The following is a 24,618-nucleotide window of genomic DNA, read 5'->3' on the forward strand; positions in this document are numbered from 1 at the left end:
TGTCATTAAAATAAGTAATAGTGTTAATATTCCTTAAATTATTATGCTGTAATTTGGGGAGAGGGTAGGAATACTACTTCGTAGCAGAGGTGAAATAAAACAGCAGGATTATGTCAGGGAACTGATTATTCTGCCATGGTCTATGCTGAAAATTCTGATAATTTCACCGAGTTACATAAAACTCTTGTCAACTATAATTATAAAATATAAAGTACATTAATTATATGCTTCTTTGTAATTATGATAAGCTGTGAGAAACATTCCTCATAACTCAGCTCATCTTAGAAGGGACTTTTTTTTTTGCTCTGTGCCCTAACCTGTACCAGTGGACACTGGGTGTTCTGAGAAGACATGCACATTTGTCAGGGTGGTAGAAACGCATTGCCCGCCACATTTATGTTCATCATAATTCTCTTGGTTCCAGGGACAGGGCAATTATTTCAAATTAGCTCATGCCAAGAAGTAATGTTAGCTCACAGAGAAGAACTTCTGTGGTAGACCTGGTTCCATGCATGGCTGGATCTAAATACCCAAGTGATGACATCAAGAGTGAGGTTTTTTTTCCTTTTCTTTTTTGACATGGAGTCTCACTCTGTTGCCCAGGTTGGAGTGCAGTGGCACAATCTCAGTTCATTAAGCCTCCACCTCCCAGGTTCAAGCGATTCTCTTGCCTCAGCCTCCTGAGCAGCTGGAATTACCAGCGTGCGCCACCATGCCTGGCTAATTTTTGTATTTTTAGTAGAGATGGAGCTTCACCATGTTGGCCACGCTGGTCTCGAACTCCTGACCTCAAGTGATCCTCCCGTCTTGGCCTCCCAAAGTGCTGGGATTACAGGCATGAGCCACCACTGTGAATCTTTTTTTGTTTTGCTTTCTTCATTCTTAGATAATTTTTCTCCACATAGTAGAAAAGGTGGCCATTGGTGACAACTCAACAGTTTACTGATTTCTACAGTTGCTGTTCAAGGAAAAGAGGAGAAAGCCCATAGTTTTCTCACTGCCCATGTATTGAATCCTGGAGATATTATTAATATCAGGGGCCCTGACTGCGTGGTTCTCACCCCTTGGCCAATCTCTGTGGATTCAGAGGGATAGGCCTAGATCATGCCCACCCACCGGAGGGCCAGCCACTCCTGTGAAATCCTGTTGAATCTCTGGGATAGACAGGCATAGATACACTCTCTGTAGTTATCTTGAAGAATACGAAGAGGATCAAGTAGGATGAGAACATCTTAAAGTGAAAATACTTGTCAGTTTATGAGATGAAAAGACAGTTATAAATCACTGTTTCATCTTGCTTTTATTTGATCAGTTCAGTAATAGGTTTTTACAAGTATTTTTTACATTTTTATGAGGCTTTTGCATTTCTTCCATGAGTTGTGTTTTCATGTGTTTTGTTCTTTCCGCTGTGATTTTGGTGGTTCTTACTTATAAGAGCTCTTCATGTAGGAGGACTTCTCTTCTTTCATGCTTTGATATCTGAAAAATGATTGTGTAACAGTTATGCATGAAGTTTCACAATATGAAATCTTTAAGATGTTTTTTCTAAAATATTGATAAGCAATAAACAGTGAAAGTTTCCTATTCAGATATGAATATTATCAATAGAAACATAATTTGAAATATTTTCCATTTGGAAAAAATCCAAATGAATAATGGAGTAGATATTATCTGTGAGGATTATTTACTTTTGGAAAACATTGTTTTCCAAAGCAAAATTTTGGGATATATAGGCCTGTATTTTTTTACATGTTAAGAAACGGTAACCATATTGAATTTTGATGTGTAGCAACTTACGTATCCTTCACCATTCTTTTTATTAAAAAGAGCTCTGGGTCTTTTAGTGAAGAAAGTAAATGAAGACCTCAGTTTTTTTTTGTTTTTTTTGTTTTTTTGTTTTGAGACAGAGTCCTGCTCTGTCGTCCAGGCTGGAGTGCAGTAGCATGATCTCAGCTCACTGCAACTCCGCCTCCCAGGTTCAAGTGATTCTCCTGCCTCGGCTTCCCAAGTAGCTGGGACTACAGGCACGCACCACCATGCCCGGCTAATTTTTGTATTTTTAGTAGAGACAGGGTTTTGCCATGTTGGCCAGGCTGGTCTGGAACTCCTGACCTCAGGTGATCCACCCGTCTTGGCCTCCCAAAGGGCTGAGATTACAAGCGTGAGCCACCGCACCCGGCCAAGACTTCATTTCTTAAGTCAGTTCTTTGATTATGTAATTTAGTTTAACACGAATGTTTATGCCACTTAATAACAAATCTGTAACCCCAGTAGTTCATAAATACGTTTTGAATGCATTAATGTCTTAATGTAGTATGTGGTATGCCTAGGATAAAGATGATTGGTTTTCATCTAACAGAATATTTTATTTAAAAATGTAGAAGTCATTTGAAAGTGTGACATCATGATGCTTTTGAATATGTTTGTATATGAGATGAAAAATTTTTGTTTTCCCTTTGGTCAACTAATGTCTATTTTTCTACATTGGAAAATAAGATAAATTGAAATTGTTTTTACGTAATCTGCATATTGGTAATAATTAAAGTGTATGTGAAAATTAGAGTTTTTGAATTTGGATTATTCCTAACACAGTATTTTTAAACCGGTAGAAAAGTTTTTATATTTTCAAAGGGAATAAAGGATGGGATTAGTATAGTCTGTAAATGTGAGGTAATATAATTGTGTTTACTTTAAAAGTATGTTTAGCTTTTCCTTTTCTCCTTTTAACATACCAGTAAAAGACATTTATTATAAAGAATGCAACAATACTGAAATGAGTAAGCCCAATGTTAGTCTCTTCTCCCACGCCTTCTCCATTCAGTCCAACTTTAGAACAGGTGAGTATCTATCCTCCCACCTATTTTTGCAGACATATCTAAAACTGATTATTTTAATCCAGTGTGTTTCAGAAATTTTCTCCAAAGTATAGTAAGTCGGAAGGGATTGAATGAATACCATCAGGAAATCCAGGGACACAAAATTTGAAAATTGTATTTAATGCTTTGCAATAATGCTTAATCCATGTACAATTTGAATTTCACGTTCATTACTTTTGCAAGGCATAAAATCATTCTCCTCAAAGATTTATCCCAGTATAAAGATTTATTAATTCTGCATGAGTCAGATACTTTTTGAAGAATACAGTATATTCCTGTTCACATCAGTATTCATTAATCTATAACAGAATTATTGATCAGCAGACTCTATAAAACCAGCCTGCTTTATATCATGTATTGTTTAAAGAAACTTTATTACATGTGCTAATTTAAATATCAAAATCAGTTTTAAATACAAGTTTTAGTGAAATTAAATTGTTATCCTCACTGAATTTTTAAAACTTCAGTTATCTTCTTGATTTTGGAAAAAGAATTACTGTATTCTTACTGACATGATATAAACTGTCATTTACTTAGTAAAAAGTGGTACATAGAGAAATTTCCAAAATGTCTTCTCTTGCTAAAATGTAAAGAGCTGCTTTTAAAGAAAGTTGTAAAAATAGAAAATAAGCTAAACTTAGTTAGAATTTACTGATTTTGGCCATAAGATGGAAATGTTATATTTTTGTAACATTATCGGTCTTTTTGAGTAAAATCCTGATAATATGGTACAGCATTCTTAGAATTTAGTCAAAATTAACATAGCTGGACCTTTTAAATCAAGGCATCAAAACCCTGGTTTATCATTGTAGTACATTCTTTAACAGGTTTTATTCTGGGGCGTTTAATTTTAAGGATTATAGTTCTAGCATCCTATTGAATTACATTTCTTGGCCTCAAGCATTAGAATTTAAATCATTGATGTCTTTATAAGAGTAAGAATTTTGTACAAATGTCTCTGGAAACTTACTTTGGAAGCTAGAGACTGGACTTTGTCTTTCTACAGAAATTGAGATACACTTGTGTGGGGATGAGGGGGGAGATACGGTTTTAGGAATTAATGCTTTGAAAACTGAGCCTCAACCAATCACCTTGCTTAATTTCCTGAAGTGATAATCTGTGATACATTTAAAATTTGAAAAGTAATTCTTTTGGGTGGTATATGATTATTGCTCTGGTTTGATAGGTTTAGGTTCAAGGTACCTATAAACTTTAGTACCTTGACAATTAGTTAGTGAAGGCATTAATTGGTTGGCAGAGCAGCTCATTTAATTTCTTATACCATATTCTCAGAATTATTTAGAATTACTAGAGTAATAACTGTAAATCAATTTTTAGCAGACTGAATAGGTCATTTAGTGATGTGCTTTGGTGGTGAAGTGTTAAAATCTTTATCTGACCCCCTTAATAATGTTACTGACTATGAGTTTTATTAATAACAATTAGGTCATTGAACATTCTGATTTTCCTTTTTTCTTACAGATGAACCAACTAGCCCTAGCATTGATCATGATATTGCACATATCCCTGCTTCTGCTGTTATATCAGCCTCTACCTCTCAGGTCCCCTCCATAGCAACAGTTCCTCCCAGCCTCACAACTTCAGCTCCCATAATTCGCCGTCAGCTCTCACATGACCACGGTACGTCTAAAGGATGGTTTTGTAAACCATATCTCATGCTCTGTTTTCCGCTTAGAACAGTATGATAAACTGATCTTTCCACCATTAAAAGAATCTGGGAACCACTTGTGAATGTCTAAATACTGAATTTTAATTAATTACAGAATCTGTTGGCCCTCCTAGCCTGGATGCTCAGCCCAACTCAAAGACAGAAAGATCAAAATCATATGATGAGGGTCTGGATGATTACAGAGAAGATGCAAAATTGTAAGTCTCAGGTGTATTATTTTAAATATTTGCATGTGGATGGGTATTCAGCATGACCTGGACATATAAGTTCAGAATTGAATGATGGTCTTATGTTTTCTAACTTTGACATTAGAAATGCAAATAAAGTTGTTAATGGTAACATTAAATTGAATTTTAAAAATCAATAACACAAACATGGTAGAAAAATGTTAAATACTCTCACCCTAAAAACTGCAGCCATTCAGTACTATTCAGACATAATATGTTACTGTTTTCTTTTGTGTAATTCTAGAGCTATTCTGTACATAAAATCATATGTACACTACCTAAATATGCATATATGTGTATTCTAATTATTTTTACAAACAAATGACACATGATATAGACACTGATATATAGTCCTGGCTCATGCTGTTTCATGATTTTTTAATTTTCCATTGAGTAGTTTATACCATGATATACTTAACCAATACTCTGTATTAATAGACATTTATAGTGATCAAATCTTATGCTATCACAAATACTTTATTGACTGTATTTGTACATAGTGCAGTTAGCACATGTGTGAATAAATACAATTGAAAACAGGATTCTTACATCAAAGGTGTATTTTTATTTATTTTAAAAATTTATTTATTTTTGAGACAGTTTTGCTCTTGTTGCCCAGGCTGGAGTGCCATGGCACGATCTCGGCTCACTGCAGCCTCCACCTCCCGGGTTCAAGCGATTCTCCTGCGTCAGCTTCCTAAGTAGCTGGGATTATAGACATGCACCACCACGCCCGGCTAAGTTTGTATTTTTAGTAGAGACGGGGTTTCACCATGTTGGTCAGGCTGGTCTGGAACTCCTGACCTCAGGTGATCAACCCACCTCGGCCTCCCACAGTGCTGGGATTACAGGCATGAGCCACCATGCCCGGCCATATTTTTAATTTTAATATCTATTGTTAATAGCTCTCCATAAAAATTATACCGAACCACATTCCCACCAGCAATATACAAAAGCCTCTGCTGTTATATTCTAACACAGTGTTTTGTTTAGACCTTGATACATATCTTTTTAATTATCATAATAGCATTTTGCAGTTTTAATTTGACGCTTTCTTATCAGTTGAACACCATTTCATATATTTAAGATATATTTTTCTGTGAACTGATTTTTTATATTTTTTGACTATTTTCTATGTATTCTTCTGACTTCTGCATCCTTTTTATATAAAGGAAGCTAACATTTTTCTGTGATGTGTTGTTGCAAGTCTTTCCTAATTCAATATTTTTCATTTTTTTTAAACCATGCAAAAATATTTGAAATTTTTTCTGTGGCTAAATTTAGGAAATATTTTTGTGGCCTTTGAATTTTGAGTCGTATCGTATCGAAAAATTCTGTCTCCAGAATTATAACAAAAGTTATGTTTACTTATTTTTTTATTTTTTTGTAAACTCACAACTTTGACTCACCTGGAATTAATTTATTCTAATTAGTGAGATAGAGAGACTTTACATTTTCTAATATCTCTGTTGTCCCAGAAGCACCTATTGAATGTCATCCTTTTCCCCCCAGTACATTATCTTTATTATATACTAAGTCATATGTATTTAATTTTATTTTGGGGCTCTATTCAGTTGATTTATCTGTATATTAATGTATAACAGGTTCTATTAATTATGGTAGTTTTATGATGTCTTTCTTATCTGGTAAGACTATTATCCATCATTATTTTATGTTTTTTCAGAATTCTCCTGGCTATTTTTATTTTAGTATTTGAACCTTAAATTCAGATTTTCTAGTTCTTGAATTCTTATGTACATTTTCATTGATACAATAATTAATTTATAAATTAACTTGGGGAATACTGACATCTATGATATTGAACCTTGTGTTAAAGAGCTATTTGTCTTTTTTATTTTTGCATACAGTCCTCTGAGGGTTCCATTTGGTTATTCTTTATATTCCAATAAGATTAGTTCTTTCTGGACCAGCTACTTCAGGGAGGTTTGTGTGTGGCTAGCAGGGCTTGCTTCCAGGCTAGCAGGAATTTTCCTAAAGATACAGGGTTGGATTTGTGAGCTATTTTAGCTTTTATTTCTTCCTCATTATAAGCTATCAAAAACTGCCGTTATTTCAGAGTCTACCGCAGCCTACACCAGCTACACACTGTTTCCTGCAGTGATGGCAGGACTGTATGATTCCTCATTCTCCTCTGATACTCCGTGGTAACAAACGAGGCTCCTGTCGCCAGCTTCAGCACGCTATTTTCCATTGTTCCAAACAATGGATGGTTGGTTTCAATCTCTCAGAAATCAATGTACTGCAGTTTTGAGATCTGCAAGTAACGGTGCCCTCTTCTTTCTTCCTGTATCCATTGTTTACTTCACTGCAGTTAGCCACCTTTTTTTGTTTGTATAGGGTAGTTCAGAGTTACAGTGTCTTCTGATATGGTTGAAGATTGAGTTTGCATATCTGTTTCTGATTACATTGTTGTTTGTGGCGTGGTGGGGGCGTTTCTGAGAGGAGAGAACAGTGACACCTCTAGTAACATCTTCAAGAAACTCTAAGTTTCTTAAATGAATTTTGAGTTTAAAAAAGTTTATTGTCCCTTAATAAAAGTTAAATTATTTTCGATTACTTTAACATGAACCTGTCTCCTGAAGCACTGAGCCTTTTCAGTGGCAACAGTTGTCCTCCTTTTTGAAAGCAGTCAGAATGTGGTTGGAGTAGAAGAGTGAAGGGCCGGGACTGTCCCTAACTGTGCCCTCCCTGCCACATTTCCAGTTCAGGGTATCCACCAGCAGGATGAGTGGAGATGACAGGAAGCATCTCCCTGAAGATGGCTGCTGCTGGCAACTGCTTACTGGTCATAATTAACATCATGGAAATCCTTTTTTTTTTTTTTTTTTTTTTTTTTTGAGACGGAGTCTCGCTCTGTCGCCCAGGCTGGAGTGCAGTGGCGCGATCTCGGCTCACTGCAAGCTCCGCCTCCCGGGTTCACGCCATTCTCCTGCCTCAGCCTCCCGAGTAGCTGGGACTACAGGCGCCCGCCACCTCGCCTGGCTAATTTTTTGTATTTTTAGTAGAGACGGGGTTTCACCGTGGTCTCGATCTCCTGACCTTGTGATCCGCCCGCCTCGGCCTCCCAAAGTGCTGGGATTACAGGCGTGAGCCACCACGCCCGGCGGAAATCCTTAATATAGCATTGCAGCTATGGTTAACTAATAACATAAAACCCAGTGTTCAGCCTGAGTAGCTTTGTCTTTGATTAAAAAAAAAAAAATAGAAAGTCCCACACTTTAAGCAGAAACAATTTTAACTTACCAGATCAATTAAGAAAGTTTTAATTACTGAGTGGAAAGTTTTTTATAAAATTAGCTTTTTTTTTTCACTTCCATTGAATAGGGGACATTTAACGTATTAATGATGAAATGTCAGATTATTATTGAAAGATTAATGGTAATAAAATTATCCTTATATCTTTAAGTTTTTTTTTGCACTTATTGAAAATATTTATGTATTTTTTTCCCAACAGGTCCTTTAAGCACGTATCTAGTCTGAAGGGAATCAAGGTTAGTATTAGTTTCTCCTTACCTTAGTTTCTCTCTTCATAGAGAAGTACTTCTTTTACCCAGTAGACATTTAATATTTAAATATTGTAATCTTTTATTCTGTAAGTATTGAGTACATTTGGAAAATATCATGTATAAAATGTTCTCTTCTAATTTCTATACATATTCAAGTACGTAATACTTGATGCACGTTGTGCTGATTTTTCTGACTTTATCAGTTCAAGGCCAGAAATCTAACTGCCCAGCAGTCCTTTTTGTATTTTGTTGTATGTTTTTCTATCCTGGAAATTATTTCGTGGCTTCCCCTAACACCCCTCACTCCACCCCTGTTCTCTCTCTTCTCCCTCCCCTCGTACTTCCCTGAAAACATAGAAACTATTAGACAGGAATTTCCTTATTTACCATCTCCAAAAATATCAGTTTCCTGCCTTTCTCAACCTCCACTTCCCGGGTTCAAGCGATTCTCCTGCCTCAGCTTCCCAAGTAGCTGAGATTACAGGCGCCTGCCACGCCTGGCTAACTTTTGCATTTTTAGTAGAGATGGGGTTTTGCCATGTTGATAGGCTCAAACTCCTGACCTCAGGTGATCCGCCCGCCTTGGCCTCCCAAAGTGCTGGGATTACAGGCGTGAGCCACCATCCCCAGCCAGTCCCCTGCCTTTATACCCACACTTGCTGCCTTCCTTATTCTTACCATAAATATTACTGTGCACCTCACACTTCTTTGGATTCTCTTGCCTCTAAGTTTCTCAGTCCCCTTCTGCACAGTCACCATTTTTCCAGTGACTTGTTCACTGTTGTATGCACCCATGTTCTATTTCCTACATTAAAATAGAAACCTTCCTGGAATCCACATCCCGCTTTATTCGTTACTCCATTTCACAGCAGAACCCCTTGAAAAAAACTATAGTTTCTACTTCTTCTCAGCTCACACACATCAGAACAACACTGACATTCAGGTTCCGAAACTAATGGTTAACGTCGGTTTTTAACTTGAACCCTTGCTGGTATTCAATGCAATTTCCAGCTCCCTTCCTGAAACGCTTTCTTCTGCTGGCTTCCATCTTGCCACACTTTCCTGTTCTTCTAACTGAAAGGCTACTTCTCCATCCCCTCTGCTCCACCTAATATCTAAATGTTGGAATGCCCAGAGTTGTTCTGACCCTTCTTTATCTACCCTGATTTCCTCAGTGATCTTATGCAGAGGTTTCCCAAAGTTTACGTGGCTATCCTTGACCTCCTTCCTGAACTCTAGCTCATGTCAGCTGCCGTCACTTGGATGTTTAATCAGCAACTCAAGGTTTACGTGATGATTAGACCCGTTACCCCCAGACCTCATTATCCCTTAAGTTTTCCCCATCTCAGCAAGTTCACTTCCATTCATCTTCTTGATGAAGCCAAATATCTCAGAACTAGCCATGTTTCTTCTTTTTCACTCTCCCCCATATCAATTCGAGACTACCCTGAATCTTCCTGTCTTCACCTATGCTACTTAAATGCAAGCTGACATCATCTCTCACCTGGATTCCTGTAGTCGCAGCTCTTTTCATGCTTGTCCCTTTAGAATCCACTCTCAACAGAGTACTCAGAGTGAGCTTTGAACAGGGTGTTCAGTTACTCCCCTGATTTGTCACTTAATGCTTCTTTCACACTTCCTACCATGGCCTAAAAGACCCTTAATGATCTAGAATTAGCTGTTTGTTGATCACATTAATCAGTGAACATTTTAAGTGATAATGATGATATACAGTCATTAGCTATACATTCTCACCAAACTTCTCTTCCCTCTGACCTTTTATGGCTGGCTCCTTATTTTTCCTTCAGATTTCAACAAAATATTATTTCTTCAGAGAAGCCCTGCCACAGCATCACCAGTTTCTAGCTGCTTCTCAGCCATTCGTTATTGCATCTTGCTGTTTTCATTCTTCAAATGACATAAATCACAAAACGATCATTTTCTCATTTTTCACTAAAATGTGAACTGATGAGAACAGGAAAATTATACCATTTGTTATGTTTAATGGTTAAAAAATGATAGTCAATTCACATTTTTTAAATGAGACTAGAAATTTTTAAAAATATAAAGTTAGGATTTTTCAAAAATAGCCCTTCACTTGAAACATTAAATAAGAGTTTTCCACAAAGCAGTTTCAATGTGCAAATATTTATAAAGGAAAATGCTGTTTTCCCTTGTTTTCTTGGTCCTTTCTATAGATCACAGACAGCCAAAAGTCATCGGAAGACTCTGGGTCCAGAAAAGATTCTTCCTCAGAGGTCTTCAGTGATGCTGCCAAGGAAGGGTGGCTCCATTTCCGGCCTCTTGTCACCGATAAGGGCAAGGTAGTGTGTTTTCTAAGCCACCCTGACTGTCAGAAATGCAGACCCTGACAAATAAACCATAAAACCTGTATACATAAAATGGCATGATACCCAGATTAAAGAGTGAAAAAAAAATTTATAAATATATTTTTCTACATTAAAAAAGTATTCCCTTAAAAAATTCTAATTATTGCTTTAATTTAGTACTTTTTGTCCTGTGTGTCAGCTGCATGTAGTCAACATGCATATTGTCTTACATTTTGGCAATGTAAAAAAGAAACCAAAGTATTTAAGAAGGAACTCTGCCCTTCTTATTAGTTTATTAGCAATGGGTTATTCCCATTGTCCTTTAGGAAGTGGCAATTCAGTTTTAAATTTTTATATCTCTTTTCTCAGTTTATTTTAAGTTACCTTTATAAGTTTGTTTCATTGTATTTTAAAAATTAAACAAGCATAAAAATATCAATATATGCATCCAGTAGATTTCAATAGAAAAAAACTTCGCCGCAAAAATGTTCTATAATATTTGGACAGCTTATATATAAGAATATTTTAATGCTGTCAGAAAACTCACTTTGGATGTGGATAGAGTTGCTTAGCCATATAAAGTTGATGAACTCTGTTAATTAGTTAAGTATACAATTGTTTGAGAACTTCTGCAGTTTCTGTCATTTGTGTGCTGTAAGTCGTAAGTCTTTCACTCAAAAGGTTTTTTGGACTGATTTTTAAATTTTCTGTTCCGTTACTGTTTTTGATATATTTTGCTACATTTGTTTTCTTTGATTTGCTTTGTTCATTTTGCCTTCCCAACTGAAGTTGGGATTTCACTGTCCTTGACTTTGATATGCATATACTGCCTAACTCAGTTTACGGTCCACAATTTTTATCTTCCTCTCCTCACAAATAGGTACTGAGCTAAATCTGCCATCTGCTACACTAGTTATGTATAAGCGCAGAGGAAGGGTGTTGCTTAATGTGCTTATCCTGTCACAAAGATTTAGCCAAATACTGACTATTCATGCAATATCGCATGTTTTCCAGCGAGTTGGTGGAAGTATTCGGCCGTGGAAACAGATGTACGTTGTACTTCGGGGTCATTCACTTTACCTGTACAAAGATAAAAGAGAGCAGACGACTCCGTCTGAGGAAGAGCAGCCCATCAGTGTTAATGCTTGCTTGATAGACATCTCTTACAGTGAGACCAAGAGGAAAAATGTGTTTCGACTCACCACATCCGACTGCGAATGCCTGTTTCAGGCTGAAGACAGAGACGATATGTTAGCTTGGATCAAGACGATCCAGGACAGCAGCAACCTAAACGAAGAGGTGGGTGTTCAAAGGAATGCTGGAGAAATGTGACCCTTTCACAACACTTTCTTACAAACATCTAAGGAATATGATACATCATTTTTATAAAAAATTATAATGTGCTATTTTCATGTAAAACAGTTGATGGAAAACTCAGACATACCTATTTTATATTATTTTCACATATTGGAAAATCACCATCACTGAACTAGAAACATAGGTTATTTATATATTCTGCATACCGAGAAGCAGTGAACTACATTCCTAGTCCTGGTCGTTTGTGACCAAGTTATTCCAGATCCATTTCCATCTTTCAAAGACAGGATTGTTGTAGTGCTTAAGTTACAGTAAACATACTTACCAGTATAAATAACCATATAAATGCAGAGTGATACTGATGATTTTTGTTATTAGAATTATACAGTCAAGAATATGATATAGCCTACTGTCATACAATAATTAGTTTCTAAGAAAACTTGCATTTTCAAAAATCATAAGTCAGCTTTTTTTTTTTTTTGAGATGGAGTCTTCCTCTGTTGCCCAGGCTGGAGTGCGGTGGCGTGATCTCAGCTCACTGCAAGCCCCCCGTCCCGGGTTCAGGCCATTCACCTGCCTCAGCTTCCTGAGTAGCTTGGACGACAGGCGCCCGCCACCATGCCCGGCTAATTTTTTGTGTTTTTAGTAGTGATGGGGTTTCACCATGTTAGCCAAGATGGTCTCTATCTCCTGACCTCGTGATCTGCCCACCTCGGCCTCCCAAAGTGCTGGGATTACAAGTGTGAGCCACTGCGCCCAGCCCAGCTTTTCTTTTTCATGCAGAAGTGTTTAGGGATTTGAGAATTATGATCATCAAGATATTTTTACAGTAGGAATTTCAACAGGAAAGATGGTTTTTAAAGTACGTATAACTATAAACTTTATCAAGCAAATTTAGCAGTGATTAAGTCAGCATTTGCTGAAGTATTTTCTTTTTTTTTTTTTTTTTTTTTTTTTTTTTTTTTTTTTGAGACGGAGTCTTGCTCTGTCACCCAGGCTGGAGTGCTGTGGCCGGATCTCGGCTCACTGCAAGCTCCGCCTCCCGGGTTCCCGCCATTCTCCTGCCTCAGCCTCCGGAGTAGCTGGGACTACAGGCGCCCGCCACCTCGCCCGGCTAGTTTTTTTGTATTTTTTAGTAGAGACGGGGTTTCACCGTGTTCGCCAAGATGGTCTCGATCTCCTGACCTCGTGATCCGCCCATCTCGGCCTCCCAAAGTGCTGGGATTACAGGCTTGAGCCACCGCGCCCGGCCTGCTGAAGTATTTTCTTATCATTAACACAGTTTTTTCTTCACTGTGTTTTCACTTTTCATGCCCATTTATTATAACCAAAAAAGGGGCACAGAGTTCTCTTATAGTACTCAGGAATGCCTACATTAAATGTAAACTTATGCAGATTATGTTCTAATTTAGTCATTTCCATTATATCCAATTCAAAGTACTAAAACGTGTACCATAGGAAAAGTGTGCTTTTTTCCTTTGGTAGTTTACACTTTGCCTTGTTTGTGGTTAAAAAGTAACACCAGATCTTTATCAGTGCAACCTATGTTGTACAACTACCCGCTATACAGAGAGCATCAGACCTGAATTTTTGCAAAATAAACAGGGAGAATAAGAACTTAGATGTGGATTTCAGCTTTAAGTAATAGTTCAGAGGAGTTCTGTGTAACAGGCACCTACTATGTGTCAGGCACTCTCTCGGGCAGTAGACTGTCATTGTTAAAACTCCTTCAGATGACTTGTTCTGTGACACATAGTAGCCATTTGGATGATTGAATGAGGTAATGCATGTGAAGAAAGCCTGCCAGGTAATAAACATTTACTCAGTGTGAGCTATTATCATCACCATCTAATCTTAAGATACAGGTACACAAGTATTTTCCCCAGTTTCATAGATGAGAAAACAGTAATTCACTGAGCACATAGCATATGGCACATACTATTTTAAACATTTTACATGCATTAATCTCAGCAACCATATGAATGTGTCCTATTATCATCACCACCATTCTACAAATAAGGAAACTGCGGCAAAGAGAGGCTAAATCATTTCCCTAAGGTCACACAGCGACTTAAGCATCAGGGGTAGGATTTAAATCCAGGCAGTCTTATTCTAGATCTTAATCATATGATCTCTCAGCTGATAAGTTGGAATGGTCTATTTAAATTCAAGATAACTTACTCCTGTATTTAAAGACTGTATTCTTTGTAAACTGTATCAATCAAAACGAGGCAAGTTAAAAAAAATTGAGAACCCCACTCAATATCAATGTATAATTGGAATGAATAGGAATAAAAGGATCACGTTATGGTCAACTCTGGGTTTACCATATAGCATTTTATACAAGTTAACTCACAGAGGTTAAAAAAAAAATCAAGCAAATTTTAAGCTTTTCACTTTTTTTCTTTTCTGGTACTGTAACTGCCACTTTTGATACTAGTTGATCCTTGGTTTCACTGTCCTTACAAATTAGTCACTAACACATTCTGGCAGTCTGTTTCCATCTTTTATCCACCTATATTATTTCTTTTTCTTTTTGAAGAAAAATCACTTACACGTATATTTTTTAAACGCTGATCATTCTTTCTGGTATTAGAGAAAACACTGACTGCTTTGTAGTCATTTATTTTTAAATGGACAGATCAGTTCAATAAGTATTGAAAACTTGTTACTTGCTGGTACTATCCTAGGTATTGCATGGATACAGAAAAGAAACAAAACCCTTTGGCAATGTTGGGAGGCACTTGGAACATTTGTCACATGGTGATATTGAATAGAAGCTTTGAAACAGCTCCACTGAGAACACATGATAGTAATGTTTTTGTTAAACAAGCAAAGCAGTACAATACAAAGCCTCAAAAGAGTAAGGATCATCACTTACTTATTGATATTTAGAATTGATTTTCTAATTTTACTTTATTTATTCTGTAGGACACTGGAGTCACTAACAGGGATCTAATTAGTCGAAGAATAAAAGAATATAACAGTCTGATGAGGTGAGAATCCCACCTTGCCTGCAGTTAATTTGGATATAAAATCAGTACAGTCATCCCCCTTATTTGCAAGGATACATTCCAAGACCTCAAGTGGATGCTTGAAACTGCAGATAGTACCAAATCCTCTCTACACTATATTTTTTCCCATATAGTAACGGGCGGGTAGCGTATACAGTGTGGCTACTCTGGATGAAGGGATGATTCTTATTCTGGGCAGGACTGTACAAAATTGAAAGCTTATGAATTGTTTATTCCAAGAAGTTTCCAGTTAATATTTTCAGACCATGGCTCACCACAGGTAACTGAAACCACAGATAGAGGGGGATTACTGTAATAGTTAACAAATGTCATTTCCTTCAACAGCAAAGCAGAGCAGTTGCCAAAAACACCTCGCCAGAGTCTCAGCATCAGGCAAACTTTGCTTGGTGCTAAATCAGAGCCAAAGACTCAAAGCCCACACTCTCCAAAGGAAGAGTCGGAAAGGAAACTTCTCAGTAAAGGTATTGATGTTAGCTTTCTAACAAGTAAATAAGATGATTTAAAATTGGCATCGGAGAGATACGTTTATGTTTTCTGTACCATTTCTACTCACCAGGCCCCATGTCAACTAGCTCAAAATTCACAGTAGGCCTGGTCTGGGCTCATTGGGCCTTTCCCTTTGTGAGGCCCAAGACACCAGCTTCATTATAAAGAGAAAGTGAAGGAAAATACAAACAATACTTAAATCAGAGACATTACAAATTTAAATGACTCGGAGGATTCAGGTCCTATCATTTATGAAATAAAACTATTATTTTTCCCTTTGTTGAAGTCTCACTATAAAGATGACACACTGATTTTATTTATTTTTTTGCTGTTTTAAAGAAAATTATAGCACACATTATAAAAGAATGAAGAAGTATAAGTTATATGGAAGAGAACATATTTTTGTTAAATATAGGATGTATTATTTATATTACAGGACTTGGATTTATGTAAACATTGATAAAATGTTTTTAAAGTCATGATTTAAACACTCATTTCCTTTTTATGTTGTTGTTTTATTTTGACTGGCAATCAAAAGATGATACCAGTCCCCCAAAAGACAAAGGCACATGGAGAAAAGGCATTCCAAGTATCATGAGAAAGACATTTGAGAAAAAGCCAACTGCTACAGGAACGTTCGGCGTCCGACTAGATGACTGCCCACCAGCTCATACTAATCGGGTAGGAGACACCAGCCTACCGGATTTCCTAAAGTCATTAATTCGGTTGTGATTATAATGGGATCTGAGTATACAGCCTTTCAGACAACAGAGACTGTCAATCTATTTTCCTCTTCGTAGCAGACTTTAGTTTCCCTAAGTATTTCTGACCTGTAATGCTTTTTTTCTAATGTATTGACTCTGAAATTGAATATTCAACCATTAGGAATGTGTCTGAAATGGTCTGTAACAATTCATCTTCAAATCATGTGTGTTTCTGCTTTTAGCATCTTAAAACAAGGATGAGAACAAGGACCTAATTAAGAAAGTATAATACATGCAAATGTGTGTGTATATATTTATGCTAGGATTCATATCATGAATTGATGTTACTCTCACCTCCTTCTTTTCTTGACTGTCTCTTTATTCAGCTGAACGGTTTCCACATTCTCCTTACCTGTTCTTACTTTTTAGAATGTTATCTCTCTGGGGGTCCCTCTTTCTCTCAGTCTATTTCTCTTCTTACTGTCTCAAATATCTCTTGCAGGTTTTTTCTATTCCCAGATCTGTAATGTCTCTATTCTTTATATTACATAACAGCAATTTATGTTTCCTTTTGGACGAAAGGGGCATTTTAGCTGTGATATACAACTACTAAACATTTGTGCTGCATTAAATAAAATGTTTATTTCTTGTTTTTCAGTATATTCCATTAATAGTTGACATATGTTGCAAATTAGTTGAAGAAAGAGGTCTTGAATATACAGGTATTTATAGAGTTCCTGGAAATAATGCAGCCATCTCAAGTATGCAAGAAGAACTCAACAAGGGAATGGCTGATATTGATATACAAGATGATGTAAGTTTGCTTATTTGAATAACTGATCCTTTTTTTTCCCTTTGGTGGTATTGGATATGAAAATACTGTATTTCTATTTTGTACACCTAGAAATGGCGAGATTTGAATGTGATAAGCAGTTTACTAAAATCCTTCTTCAGAAAACTCCCTGAGCCTCTCTTCACAAATGGTGAGTTAACTCCCATGAAAGGTAGATACCAGATGGAATGGTTCAAGTTACAGTTGGAAAACCATAGAATATTCCATTGAACCAGGACAAAATGTCTTGGTCAAAGGAAACAGGAGGCTTTGTTGAGTTCTCCCTCATATATTAAAAACATAAAAGTTGTTTAGGTTGATTAACATATGTATTATCTTGTTCATACATATTTGCAGCCAAATTAATATTATTGTTACCATTCAAATGGCTTCTGACATAATAAGGTACAATGAGTAGAAAAATGTTTTTTCAGTCAAGCCAAGTATTTAAATGCCATGAAAGACACTTTACTACATGTTGTTGGAGGGTGGGGGAAGAATGGACAGGCTGTGTAAATATAGGATGGTTCCTGCAGGGAACTTACATTCTAGAGATTTACATTTCAAAGACTATGTAGAAATCTTTCTTATGTTGTGGTTTAAAATTAATCCTTAAAGGGAAACTAGATTACAATTCACCTAAGCAATTTAAAATAAATTTGTTTTATTGTTCTTGTCATCAGATAAATATGCTGATTTTATTGAAGCCAATCGTAAAGAAGATCCTCTAGATCGTCTGAAAACATTAAAAAGACTAGTAGGTATTATTTTATATTTTGGGGGATACAACTAAAATTCAGCCTCTAAATCCATCGTGAAAATAATGTGTTTCAGATTCACGATTTGCCTGAACATCATTATGAAACACTTAAGTTCCTTTCAGCTCATCTGAAGACAGTGGCAGAAAATTCAGAAAAAAATAAGGTATGTTAAAGGCTTATTGGAGAAATGTACTTTTAGTGGCTTTAGTTTAAAAGATATGCTTCATTACTTCATGCCAAATAGTCAATAAAAGGTTTATAAATTCAACATCAAACTGGGTAAGTCCTTCTTAAAATTGTTTTTAAAAGCAAAAGATCCCAAAATACCAGTTGTCACCATTTTAAAAGGATATTTTAAAAGATTTCTTGTATGGTTATTCAGTAAGAAAAATGAAAAAGTCAGAAATTTTACTGCTCTGATTTTTCAGCTGTATATCAGTATTTTGAAGAGGTAAGATATGCATACCCTACAACAGTCAAAAGGCCAAATAGAATACAGTGAAAACAGACATAAACAGATAAGTCATTTTCATCCCTTTTAACACCACAAAATATATTCTTTATATTGTGTAATACTCAGTTCACATTCAGTTTTTCTTTTTTTTAAAAGTTATGTTAGAGACAAGGTCTCACCATGTTGCCCAGGCTGGTCTCAAACTTCTGGGCTCAAGCAATCCACCTGCCTCCCAAAGTGCTGGGATTATAGGCATGAGCCACTATGCCCGACCCCATTCAGTTTTTCTTGATTGTAAAACTGTCTTTGTAGGGTTATTTGCTTAAGTCAGTATCCACACAAGGTCTACACATGGTATTTTGGTTGACAGGTTGTAGTCTTAACTTAGTTTTTTGATGATTATTGCCTAAATCCATTATATCATCAGAGATTGTAAAATGATGATTTTCTAACTCAAGGGCATTACTTCTTAAAGTACTGAAACAGTCATTTTAATTTCTGGAGAAGAAAATGAAAGAATACCACAAGCTCAGGAATATTGCTGACACTCTTTTCTGAGTGATTTAGATAGATCAGTTTAGTCGTTGTGCATGTTCTGGAAGTTGTAGTAAGGATTGATATGAGAAGAGTGTCAACCTCTATTACCTGCAAATCAAGAAGCTTACTTCCTTTAGATGCTCAGTTTCCTCCGTAGTGATAGGGCTACAAAATGGTTAGGGAGAAAAAAAAAAAAGGAAATGAAAGCCTAGACTGTTTCCAGAAATTCATACTGTAGGAGCCAAAGAGTTTTCAATATAATTGTAGCTGAAGTAGTCTCCAATTAATGTCAGTGTTTCCTGAAATCTATTATATCATTCATCAGTACAGAGAAAAGAGTGTTGGTTTAGTTAGTTTAGAAAGTACTGAATTAATCTTTAGCATAGGTTTTTACTGCAGAATTTTTTGTGTCTGTAATATAATTACACTGAATCTTAAAGAAAAATAGAATTTTTAAATTTATGAATAAACTGTACACTATTTTATCAGTTTTATGTAGGAACCAGCTGAAACTGTTTACCCAGATAAAATATTACTGTGTATACATATAAATATTAATGCATGTTATCATTAGTCTAAAAACATAAATCATAGTCAAGAATCTAGTAAAAATTTTACATAAGGCATTTGAGGTGGTAGACTTGTGTTTTTTGAGCCACCAACACCAGCACAGATTGAAGAGTAGGATGAGTACATATTCTAAGAGGGAGACCAGAAACATTTCTGCGTGCCCAGTTTTAAGTACACCTTTCCCACACATAGTTTCTTTCTACCAAGCCAACTCTCTAGAAAAATCCTGATTTCAACACAATTTCCTCTTATTCCTCTGCAGTGATGGTGTCGTTAGGTATGTGCTACACTAGTTAACATGTTAGGTGTGCAGCAATTGCTTTTCCCTTTTTTCCAGTTTGGCTTTTTGAGTTCAGTGGTGATTTTTAGCCCCCTGATATGTTATTAGGGTTGATTAAAGTTATTTTAATCAAATACTGAATTCAAAATATATCAGACATTGTAAGATTTAATGAAGGAAAGCAAAAGATCCATACCTTTGACAGTCTGATAATTAAACAAGGAATACCGTCTATGGAAATTAATGCATAAACAGAGAAGTATACAAAAGAGTGAGGCATTCAGAGCAAAGCAAACCTAACCAAAGAGCTTCAGAAGATTGGTTTCAGGTAAAAATGGGTCAGAAGTAATATTTCCAACCATTGGGTGTTTACACATTAGTGATTTTGATGTACTAAAGGGAAAATCTGTAACCTTTCATATTTCTTCCACTTTTCATTTCTCAAGGGGAGGGAATTTTGTTTTGTTTTTTTTTCCTTTTTTCTTCAGACAGGGTCACACTTTGTCGCCCAAGCTGCAACCTCTACCTCCTTCCACCTTAGCCTCAGAGTAGCTGGGACTACAGGCACACACCATCACGCCTGGCTATTTTTAGTAGAGATGAGGTCTTGAACTCCTGGGCTCAAGCAATCCACCTGACTCGGTCCCCCAAAGTGCTGGGACTACAGGTGTGCCTGTAATCTTCTGCAAGCTTTTTTTCCTTTGATTTTAACATTTTTATCAGTTAATCAAGCTTTGGTAACCCTCGTTTTGAACCAAATCAGTTTTTTCAATCAAAGACTTCTTGGGAAAAAAAAATGAATGCTAATTATGCAATTGCACATTATCATTAATGCAGAAGAAACATTTTGTACACATTTGCTTTGAAAATCCTAACTAGGCCACTTGTGGTGGCTGACACATGGAATCATAGCACTTTGGGAAGCTAAGGCCAGGATTTCAAGACCTGCCTTGGCAACATTATAAGATTCTATCTTTACAAAAAAAAACTTAAAAAACTTAGCCAGGCATGGTGGTACATACCTATAGTCCTAGCTACTCAGGAGGCTGAGGCAAGAGGATCACTTGAGCCCAAGAGGTCGAGAGTGCAGTCAGCTATGATCATGCCGCTGCACTGCAGCCTGGGTGACAGTGAGACCCTGTCTCAAAAAAAAAAAAAAAAAATACCTTGCTAGAAAGCATTTTTTAAATCTACATCAAAGCCATTTTTCTGTTTATATTCTTTTTCACCAAAAATCCTACAATGGGAATTTCAGCCTACTTCTTTAAGAAAAATTCTGGTATTTCCCATTCAGATGGAACCAAGAAACCTAGCAATAGTGTTTGGTCCAACCCTTGTTCGAACATCAGAAGACAACATGACCCACATGGTCACCCACATGCCTGACCAGTACAAGATCGTAGAAACGCTCATCCAGCACGTAAGTTCATGCTTCATCCCTACAAGAAAATTCATTTTCACGGGCAGCCACTATGTGGTCAGAGAGGTTGGTTGTAATATTTTTCCCTAAGAAAATTACCCTTTTTCTATACTATCCTCCAAGATCTCAATATATTTAAAGGCTTGTTTAATTTCTCTTCTTACCTTTTTTAAATTTTAGCATGACTGGTTTTTCACAGAAGAAGGTGCTGATGAGCCTCTTGTAAGTATTGTCCGTCAGCATTTGTACTCAGTTAGTTTCATTTGGGACACAAGATCCTGGCGCGCCAACAATGTCAACTTCCTGCTTTGTATGCTATTGTCCGCTTTGCGCCCCGGAAGCAGGTCTCTAGCTCAGTTTCTGATCCAATGAATATACCAGTACGGTGCTTATTTTGCAGATAATTATGCGTAAACAGTGTAAAAACATTAAGCACAGGTGCTTTACTTAGTAATGTGTCTTTTACTAAATGTTGTTTAAATTTTAAAGAAAGTATCTTTGAAGAGATGATGAAGAGATCTTTGTTTATTAACCATAGACAACAGTGCAGGAGGAAAGCACAGTAGACTCCCAGCCAGTGCCAAACATAGATCATTTACTCACCAACATTGGAAGGACAGGAGTCTCCCCAGGAGATGTATCAGGTAACTCTTGCCTGGGCAGTCTTGACCTCTAGGCTGAAAGCTACATTCTTACAATATGAAAGAGCAAATCAATCATAGTGAATTGTTACTTATGATTTTTTTCTTTTTCTCTTCCTTTCTACTAATAAAAAACCTTAATCTTCCTTTTCCGATTGATCTGAATTATCTTCCAGTGACTCTAATGCCATTGGCAGTGCATGCAGTTGTAATGTAATGTTTGTCAGAATGGAACTATGAGGGAAATGAGCATGCAAACCACTGTTTTGTTCTTTTTTTTTTTTTTTTTTAAATTCACAGTTTCCATGTAATAGTCATCACAAGGTAAAACAGATATATGCTACTGAGTATGTGGTTGCTGTGATGGCAGAAAGTATGATCTGGGCTGTATAAGTAGTTCTTATTCTTGAGCCAGGAGTTCTGTTTAAAAGCAGCAAGTTAAATCTGTTGAACTGGTAATGGGCTCCATTTTCATAAATAACAGTGTTTTATTTGTCACAGTAAAAGCCAGCCTATTTGAGATTTATTTTCTTCCGTTTCCTGTTGCCACCCTAATGCTTGGTTAAGTATTAGTTCTTCTAGGCTCTTTTGAATGAAAACTTTCTCCTGCCAAACTGTTGCACTAATCTAGCATGTTGTTTTACACAATGTTCTCCCTTTGTCTCTAGTTCTTGTTTTAGTCCTAAAGGGTTTTTTCAGCTCTTACTGACACAGGCAAATCTATACTGATGTTGAACAGGCGAAGTGGGAGGAGTCTATCACACGGTAATGTCACTAGTGGATTCTGTGATGTCCCTGATGGACAGCTGGAACTGTAGGAAGAAGGAGGACTGTTGTCCACACTGTAGCTGCCTTGTCTGCAGAAACCCCCGATTCTTGTAAATGCAAACATAGTTGATCTGTGGTGTAAAGTTTCTCTTAAGATTATTGTAAACAGATCAATACTACTTTCTTAAAAGTTTTTCTGCTGTTTCTTGTTATTTCTGAAGCAGACCCTGAGGAGAAATAGCATGGTATGGTCTACCAGTTCTTAAAGTCATAAAGCATTTAGCCATGTGTTAAAAGGGGCGTGGCATGGGGCTCAGCTCATTATTCTGAAAACCAATTTCCCTAATGTTGAAAGATGAAACTGCAAAATTGGTATTATCCTGAATATTGCTAGCCCCTTCCTACCCTCTTTATAATTGTATAATCTGAGTTTTTGCCAGACAGTAAAATTATGGTCTCCATTTTTCCATTTCCATAATAGCATTTGTTAATAGATAATTGCAAAACTGGTAGCAAGTTAGTCAAAAGGATCCCTCACTGCACTGCTATGGAACTGGGGTCTGAAGCACAAAGATAAACATTATTTATTATAAAACCAAAGTGTCCTGGAAGCAAGATTATCTTAATGCCTCTTTTGCATCCATACGTGTACAGCATAATGCTTAGAAAATTTAAGTCTGACAAAAATCAAACACACCAGTATGAGTGTCTCAATTGTAGCTAGGGCGGCCAACACTCTTAAAAGTTCTACATTGTGTATCAGTCTCAGATACAGGATGTGGTACATAAAAAAACAAACAAAAAACATTGTTGTTACACTGTCCTCAAGCTTCTTTATTGCTAGATTTAATATTTAGAAAATCTAATAAACACGAGTATTTCTGTTTTTGTTTAGTACAGGGCTCCTTTGCCATTTCTATCATTGAGCTGGTTCTGCCTACAATTCACAGCATCCTTTCATGGCGGTGGCTTTCTGTGGTGCAGCTTGCATCTTTGTGAGCTCTGACTATCCACTGTGTTCTATTGTTTTGAGTTTTGCTTTCACATTTTGTTCTGTGCCTGTCTTTCCATAAGTTTTGCATTGTTTGTGGAAAGCAGTAAAGATTGGCTAATACTGACCATGTTTTATTTAACTTTTCACAGATTCAGCTACTAGTGACTCAACAAAATCTAAGGTAAATTGTTTCATACAATTTGAAATATTTTAGGGGGGAATTGTTGATTGTTATGGTTGATATTCAAATGCATTCCTCTCTGTGTCTAATGACACAGAGCAACAAAGTATAATAAAAAATGAATTCCTAAAACAATATATAATAGAAGAATACTGGATTTTGACTTGGAATACAAACTCAAAAGTTCATATTCTTCTCATTGTGCAGTTTTGGCATAATACAAAGATCTAGGCCATTCTTTAATGTGAAAATTAGGTCCTAACATATACAGAAGTGAATAATAAAACGAGAAGCCTCCCTGTACCCATCTCCAGCTCCAATAATTATCAGCACTCGGCCAGCTCTGTTTCCTCTGCATGCCACCTGCTTCCCTCCCTCTAGGACCATCTTTACACAAATCCCAAACATCGTATCATCTGTAAATATTTCAGAAGTACTATCAATTTTTTTGTTATGCATTTTTACACTATAGTCTTGCCTTTTCAGTGAAAATTAGTGAATTTTTTAATAATATTTTCACACAATCTGTGTTCCCTCAATTATACAACTTTTTGAATAGTTTGTTGTCAAGTCAGTGGATCTAAATTTTGCTCTGTTGAGGCAGTAGCAACTAGAATTGTCAGACTTCTTAAAACATTGTTATATTTTGTAATGAGACATGAATTTTACGTATCATGTTTAAATATCATAATAGGACTCCATATGATTAAATTATAATTCTTACAAAAATATTTTATCATGTCTCTGTTACTTGTGATGTTCATCTTTTCGCCCAGCTTTTTATCTTGAAAAATGTTAAACCTACAGAAAAGCTGCTAAAATGATAGCACCCAAATCCTTTACCCTAGATTTATCAGTTGTAAATTCACACTTTTTTTCTGAATCATTTGATAGTTAACTTGTAGAGATTTTTCTGAATCATTTGATAGTTACTTGTAGAGATAACACTACACCTAAATACTTCAGCATATATCACCAGAGAATTGAG

The 24,618-nt window shown here is 36.3% G+C and overlaps 1 protein-coding gene across 13 annotated transcripts in view; it reads left to right on the forward strand.

Moving 5' to 3' along the window:
• Positions 1 to 24,618, forward strand: part of ARHGAP21 (Rho GTPase activating protein 21) — a 135,033-nt gene that overhangs the window by 105,844 nt on the left and 4,571 nt on the right. For 5 of the 13 annotated variants that reach the window (XM_031652701.1, XM_031652698.1, XM_031652702.1 and 2 more), the window contains 17 exons: positions 2,736 to 2,837; positions 4,359 to 4,517; positions 4,661 to 4,763; positions 8,269 to 8,305; positions 10,519 to 10,644; positions 11,665 to 11,949; positions 14,899 to 14,963; positions 15,327 to 15,463; positions 16,027 to 16,169; positions 16,851 to 17,006; positions 17,097 to 17,175; positions 17,708 to 17,781; positions 17,859 to 17,948; positions 20,921 to 21,046; positions 21,227 to 21,268; positions 21,585 to 21,690; positions 23,599 to 23,630. In XM_031652701.1, the coding sequence (XP_031508561.1) occupies positions 2,736 to 2,837; positions 4,359 to 4,517; positions 4,661 to 4,763; positions 8,269 to 8,305; positions 10,519 to 10,644; positions 11,665 to 11,949; positions 14,899 to 14,963; positions 15,327 to 15,463; positions 16,027 to 16,169; positions 16,851 to 17,006; positions 17,097 to 17,175; positions 17,708 to 17,781; positions 17,859 to 17,948; positions 20,921 to 21,046; positions 21,227 to 21,268; positions 21,585 to 21,690; positions 23,599 to 23,630 (1,862 nt within the window). Of the gene's footprint in view, positions 1 to 2,735; positions 2,838 to 4,358; positions 4,518 to 4,660; positions 4,764 to 8,268; positions 8,306 to 10,518; positions 10,645 to 11,664; positions 11,950 to 14,898; positions 14,964 to 15,326; positions 15,464 to 16,026; positions 16,170 to 16,850; positions 17,007 to 17,096; positions 17,176 to 17,707; positions 17,782 to 17,858; positions 17,949 to 20,920; positions 21,047 to 21,226; positions 21,269 to 21,584; positions 21,691 to 22,426; positions 22,701 to 23,598; positions 23,631 to 24,618 lie in introns of all 13 variants that reach the window. The other 8 variants (XM_031652703.1, XM_031652705.1, XM_031652704.1 and 5 more) reach the window with 2 other exon arrangements.

The sequence above is a fragment of the Papio anubis genome, chromosome 11 (genome assembly GCF_008728515.1).
Source record: "Papio anubis isolate 15944 chromosome 11, Panubis1.0, whole genome shotgun sequence".
Taxonomy (NCBI): domain Eukaryota; kingdom Metazoa; phylum Chordata; class Mammalia; order Primates; family Cercopithecidae; genus Papio; species Papio anubis.